Source organism: Centruroides sculpturatus, unplaced genomic scaffold, assembly GCF_000671375.1.
Source record: "Centruroides sculpturatus isolate CEXI.00-Female unplaced genomic scaffold, Cexi_2.0 scaffold741, whole genome shotgun sequence".
NCBI lineage: Eukaryota > Metazoa > Arthropoda > Arachnida > Scorpiones > Buthidae > Centruroides > Centruroides sculpturatus.
This window is the reverse complement of record NW_019385067.1, coordinates 180,152-187,550: the sequence shown is the minus strand read 5'-3', so window position 1 is coordinate 187,550 and position 7,399 is coordinate 180,152. Positions and strand designations below refer to the sequence as shown.

General features: G+C 29.8%; 1 protein-coding gene across 1 annotated transcript in view; it reads left to right on the top strand.

The window, feature by feature from the left end:
• Window positions 1-7,399, top strand: part of LOC111634170 (TBC1 domain family member 15-like) — a 79,269-nt gene that overhangs the window by 22,618 nt on the left and 49,252 nt on the right. The window contains exon 2 of the mRNA XM_023378875.1: window positions 3,332-3,427. Within this exon, the coding sequence (XP_023234643.1) occupies window positions 3,332-3,427 (96 nt within the window). The remainder of the gene's footprint in view (window positions 1-3,331; window positions 3,428-7,399) is intronic.

The window sequence follows — 7,399 nt, the reverse complement described above, 5'->3', positions numbered from 1 at the left end:
GCTACGCACAGTTTAGGCGGTTAAATTGAGTTTAGTATCGTCTGTACATATAATTATATATAAATTAGGTACTGTATATATAATTATATATTAACTTAATTTATTGTAACTTTATTATAATTATATGTATACTTTCCGCCGTCTAGCGCCACGCTACGGAGAGTTTAGGCAAGCTATTGTCTGTACAGTATGTAAATTAGGTACCGTAAGTCTAATACAGCACTGTAATTTTATACATTTCTTGTGAAAGAAACATTTGTTATTCAACAGCGATTAAAATTATTTATATTAATGATGTCTCCAAAGTTCAATGAAGTTTTCATAGAAAAATAACATCAGAAATCGCGGTTACGGTTTGCTGCACTGTTCCGTGACAAAAACAAGCTTGAGCAACGGCGATGCCGAATGGTGCACACTCGGNGTAATTTTATACATTTCTTGTGAAAGAAACATTTCTTATTCAACAGCGATTAAAATTATTTATATTAATGATGTCTCCAAAGTTCAACGAAGTTTTCGTAGAAAAATAACATCAGAAATCGCGGTTACGGTTTGCTGCACTGTTCCGTGACAAAAACAAGCTTGAGCAACGGCGATGCCGAATGGTGCACACTCGGTAAGTAATCCTACAATTTTTTGTTTATAGCATAGTTTATTTCCAAAAAAAATATATGTATTTTGGAAATGTTGAGTCGGATTAGTCTAGAATCGATTAATTTTATGGAAGAAAACCTTTGAATTTCCGTTGGATGAATAAATTATTTTTTCACAAATTAAAGACAAAGTCGCTCTAAAATATATTTTAGACGATCACCATTTTTACATAGTGTTCTAGAACAAATTATAGACAGCTGGACCTTCCTTTTTAGGCTACACAACTGTCTACATTTAAAAAAAGTTCCTTAAAAAACACAAAAACCAATAAAGATTAAAAAATTCTTTTTTAAAATTGGAATGGTAAATCTTGTTAGTTCATCCTTGTCTAGTTGGGTTTCTGGCTCCTTTTATCTACCGAAGATTAGCGCTGACAAATGTAGATTACGCCAAGATACCTTGGCGTAATCTAACAAGACATCGCAAGATTTACCATTCCAATTTTAAAGAAGAATTTTTTAATCTTTATTGGTTTTTGTGTTTTTTAAGAAACTTTTTTTAAATGTAGGCAGTTGTGTAGTCTAAAAAGGAAGGTCCAGCTGTCTATAATTTGTTCTAGAACACTATGTAAAAATGGTGATCGTCTAAAAAAAACCTTTCAAACAGTCATAGTCTGTAAACTTCACACGTGTCAGGCTGTGATTCCTACAAAATTGATTCATAAAGAACGGAACGTATCTACCGTCTTATAGGGGGATCGACTGTACTTATCTGTCTGAGACATAGCCATATGCCAAGTTTTTGAAATAATAAGACAGTTCTATCTGTGTTTTTAACTTTTTTGTCAATGAATGTATCTCAATTCTATTTGAATCTCAATTTGAATCTGCTTTATTTGAAAAGTATCTTTTATATTACTTAAATATTTTTCATATTACAGGAAATCCTCATTAGTTCAACATTCAAGGGATGAAATAATTGCAACTTCGAATTATTCAGTTTCGAATTATCCGAGATTTACATATTTCTGTACAATATGCCGAATGCCATGTAATTTATTAAGGAAGCAGAATGTGGCTACATATATTGAATTCTACTTTCATTAATTAATAATAATAATAATAGAAATAAACTGCAGGTAAACAGCATGTGTCCAGTGAGAACCTCACAGGTTGCCAGATAGATTTTATAAAATGTAAAGCAGAATTCCTTGAAATGTAGCCCACATTATTTTCAAAGTGATCCAAAAAGTAGTAAGTTGCTCAAATGTGGTAACTTAAAGCTTACAAATATTTCAATCTACTACTTGCAGCTCAATCTTGGAATCCCATTAGTCATATTTTATGAGATAAGAGAATAAAAGAGTAGTCCATGGGTAAGTAAGATGACACCCAAATATGTGTTACAATAAAAGAAAAGCCATATTGACCAGATTAGAGTTATTCTTGGTCTTTTTCTGTTATAGCACGGAGGAACTTTGACCTAAAGCAGAAGTCGCCAAACTTTTTTAACCGTCGACCCCCAATCACTTTCCAAAGCCTCACGTTGACTCCCACCGTAAAGTTTTATTACAAGTGTATGTTGTGTATGAGCAAAAACAACGTTGTGATGGACATGTATGTCCCCTATATTTCACTTTTCCGCCAAAACTACACATCGCACGTGAATGATGTTTGTATGTGGTGGTAGCCTTAAGTCTCCATTCGTGCATAGGGGTGGTTGCGTCTCGATAACTATAAGGGTGCGGGAGATATGAGGCTGAAAGTGGTTGAAAGTGGCTTTCTATTTCGAATGTTTTGTTTGAATTTGTTCGAATTAAATTCAAACATAAAATTCGAATATTGGTTCGATTATAGAACGATTGTAAACGTTCCAGAAACGTTGAAAATAGTTCGTTTGACTAAACATAAAAATTCTCTAATTAGTCTGGAAACGGGGGACCTAATTCTTGCATTCTGTGAAAATGGGTAAGATTAGCTATAATGTAATTATCTTAATCTTCACTATCGTTACTTTTTGCCCAGCAAAGCGGGTCCTTGCAGCTAGATTCTAGATTACTTAGAAAAACAGTCTTTTATATATATATAAAAAACTATATTACATACAAATAAAAACCCAGCAAAGCGGGTCCTTGCAGCTAGTAAAAAATAAAAATCATTTAAATTATGCTCTTCATTAACTAAAATTGTCTTCATTAGTTTTAATTTTTTAAAATTTTAAATAGAGAAAAGCATTTGTGTATATTGTTTTTGATTTATATGCAGAATGTTTAGTATACTCAAATGAATTTATTGTTAGGATTTTAACTATGATTTTCAACTATTTGATGCATCACACTGAATATGCAAATTTATTTGCATTTAAATATGCAAATTTGCATATTTAGATGCATAATTTTGTAATTTATTCAATTACAAAATTAAACATCTAAAATAATAATGTAATTATTAGTAACTACAATTACAAAATTATTAGTAACTTCAATTACAAAATTAAACATCTAAACTAATAATTACATTATTAGTTTAGATGGTTAATTTTGTAATTGAATAAATTACATTTAAACAATGTAACAAAATTTAATTTAAATGCATTTAAATTTATTTTTTATATAATAAAAAATTTATAATAAATTATTTGAGTGGATGTTTTAATTTATAATCACAATATATTCAATGCTTAAAGAATTATAAAATGTAATTAATTGAAGAAACATTTGTTTTTTTTTTAATTTTAGGTTGTTTATGTACATCATGAAATTCAAATTCAAGTATCAATACCACACAGGGATATTGAGAATATCTATTCCGGTGTTTTGTCTATTAGAGAAGAAGTAAGTTTATAATTTTAAAAAGTTTACTAAATAATATTTTTAATTTTACTTAATATATTTATAGTAATTAGTTTTTATTAAATTTGTTAATCTCAAAATTATGATTGATAACTTTTACAAATGACATGTTTTATTTGTTACCTTTGTAGTGATAATCTATTGTAACCAAATAATAATTCTCTCTAATCTTGATTTGATATAAGATTATGTATTAAAAGCAAAAAAAATATCTTTTAATTGTGAAACAATTGATAAGTTAGATTTACTTTATAAAATTTTTAATTTTTAAAAATTTTTTAGGGGAAAAATAGCATAATGTTGAAAAACAAAAAAATTATATTAATTCATATTAATTAAATTTGAAAAACAAACATTTGTAGCATTTATTTTTCTAATAGAATAGCAGATATAGAAAATTATACTGTTAAGACTATGTCATGCATCAAATTTCACTTATAATTAATTGTTTATTTTATTAAATGTGGTAAGTATTAAAATTAATTGAAGAAATTTTATTAATATTAATTAAATAAAACATATAAAGCAAAATATATTTATATTTTGTTATAAACAATTCCACTAAAATTCAATACATTGTATTACCAAAGTCAACCATATTATATTTCTAAAGCTAAATACATTGTATTACTAAAGTCCAATACCATATGGCAATGTTTGGCTTATTTTGTTATATAACAACTCACTACACCGGATTAATGATAATGATGCACTCGGAACCAATTATGGTGTGTTAACAAAACAACGAAAAATGAACATTTTCGAACCCCTTCTGGGCTCTGCATCAGGTTCTTAACCATTCCTAAATGGTTATTTGTTTACGGAATAACGTTTAAATAAGAGTTTGATCATAATTTCAAAAAAATTTACTAAAAGCCATGTCACACATGTGCAACGAGTCAACCTACTTGGACACAACAAGTGGCTAGAGTATGTTGTGAATCAACTCTTGCCAGGCTCAACGAGTCAACCTACCCAGACACAACAAGTGGCTAGAGTGAGTTGTGAATCAACTCTTGCCAGGCCAATGACAAAACCATCTCCTCTTTAAAATTTATGCCTGTAGCTATGAGGATGGATTTAAAAATGTGCATAGCCTCTAACCATTTGAGGTGTTCAGTGGGAGGCATGTTGAGGATGAGATTGGCCCAGGAAAAGTCGGCTACTACATCTGGATCCGTTACATAAGTAGCAAGGGCCATGGGGGTTATTGCATGATGAATATCCACTTGATGTTCTTGTATTTTGATGCCCATGGAATGTTTAGTGGAGCATATATATATCAGATTGTATCTCATCTTTTACCCCTTATAGGGACACTATATACTCTGGAGAGACTGCTTGGGTTAGGAAGGTTCTTCCCATTATGCAGGGTGTCAAAAATAGGCATCTCCTGAAAGCAAAACATACCTGGCGTTTCCTGGCAACCTTGGTGTATAAAGATCTTACATATGGGTTAAAAGTAATGGGGATCCATTCTATGTTGTCAGGTTGGTTATAGATTGGCCGGTCCACCCCCTGTGTGTGTTCTGAATGTATACGTTGATAACGTTGTATCAGCCTATGCGCAAGTTTGTGATAACTGTGTGCTGTGGCTATGCACTCTATAGACGCTAGTTCAGTATCAAGAGCCTGAGTATTGGAAGAATGTGTAAAGGTTCTTCTGATTAAGGCCTTATAGGCCACAATCTTGTACGAAAGCAGATAGCACGACCCCACTGGGATGTATGATAACATGGACTCTGGCTTATGATACACTGAGGTGTGGATGCCCAAGCCTTCCACTCTAATATTTACATCCAAGAAGTGCACTTCAGTAGGGCTGGATTGTTCCATTTCCAGAGTCAACCTTTAGGGATTATTGTTAATAGAATCAACAAAGGCTGTCACATCCGAAACAGTTTTCCAAAAAATAATGATGATATCAATATATCTCCTATATAACAGGATGTTGGGGAGGAAGTGAGGGAGGACCTTCTTCTCCAACTGTTGCACCACCATTTCACAAAGGTTCCCTGAAACAGGGCTGCCCATGCGAACCTCTCTACCTGAGTGTAGATATCGCCGTTAAACCAGAATACCGAATTATAAGAAATCAAGTGTGCCATCTCTAGCACTTGATCGTATAATGCGACATATTCGACAATATTCCATAAATGAATAACCATAAAATACGAGGGCAGTTTTTTTTTCAAGCTTCGATGGTCCATAAAACAAAGACAAGTGTAAATAACAAAATGAATTTATTACTGAAAGTTAGGTACAAATACTTAATGAATCATCAAACTCCTTATGCTGAGAAATGTTTATTAAACAAATATTAAGGTTTAATTAAAATGCCTCGATGTCCTTGACTTACTAAAATATAAATTTTCTTCTACAAGTATGTATCTTCTAATATCAGGACTTACTATGCTGGCTTTATAGATAATGCTACAGAGTTTCACAGAAAACAATTTTTTATTTTATTTAATATACCTGGACACACACATAATTTTGCGTTTCGGACACTTTCATCCCTCCTCAGCAGGTATTTTTGTAGTATATTCCATATAAATTAAAAAACCAGATTTTCTTTCGTTTTTAACTCAATTGGGCATTCAATTTTAACCAACAAAAACAATATTACTATAAACTTAAGCCTGTATTAAACAAATTATTATATTAATGTTTTACATTATATCAGTTTTTTAATTTATTTACTATTTTTTACAACTTGCATCTCTTCCTGTTCAATTTGGCTAACTCCTCGTTTCCACTTCTTTTGATTGTTCTTTTTATCCTTCAGACACACCCCCTTCCTCTGTAATTCTTCGCCATGATTGGTGCATTTCTCTACCGGTATTACTATTTATTTTATCTAAGTATATTAATATGTTCATAAAGTTGTCTTTTGTAATTATTCTTTTCTTTTTTTTTTATTTTTACTGAATTTAATACTATTTCACAGCCAGTGCTCCACTACTACTGAATTTGCATAATTTCTCTTGATTGCTTGGATATGTTCATTTATTCTTATTTTTAGTTTTCTTTTTGTTCCCCTATATATTTTTTTTCTGGTTTACAATTACAATTAAAGGAATACACTACTCCTTTTTTTTCTAATATGTCATATTTTCCTTAATTTCTATAACATAAATGGTTTTTTGTTGTATTTACTTTTTCTGGTATTAGATTAATTCTACTGTTTAATCTTTTTTAATTCTTTGAAACATCTTAGGGATATACCTTATTTTAACAAAACTTTTTCTTTATCTATTAATTTTAATTGTTTATCATTTTCCAGTTTTTTTAACCATTTGTTCAGCAGACTTTTTGGATAATCATTTAACATAAACATTTTTATTATTTCCTTTTTTTTTTTTTCCTGTGTTTTGATTTCATTAGTTCGTTGTCTTATTTTATTTATATACATTTTAAATATATTATATTTCATTTTTATTGGTGTAACAGATTTATAATTAATTGTTTTTGGTATTTATATAGGTTTCACATATTTTTTATAAATTAATTTATTGTCTTTTCTCTCTCAATTGTTATATCTAGATAATTAATACTAGTTTGTTTCTCTGTTTCTATTTCAAATTTAATATTTTCTTTTATCTCATTAGCTCTATTTATAATTATTTGTTCATTTGTTTTCCTTGTATCATATATTATAATACAGTCATCTACATACCTGTTATAAAATTCTAAACCTTCTATATTTTTAATTTTTTCATCTATTTGTATCATTGATATTTCAGCCAATCTTGGACCTATGCAAGTACCCATAGGTATTCCATTCCTTTGGGTATAGAATTTATTTTCGAACTGAAAGTAGTTATTTTTAATTATAATTAAACATAATTTAATTATCCAACTAGGTGTTTTAATTCTTATTAATGAATTTTCTATATCTTCTATTGTGATACTAGGATACATATTTACTATATCAAGAGATATTAATTTCAT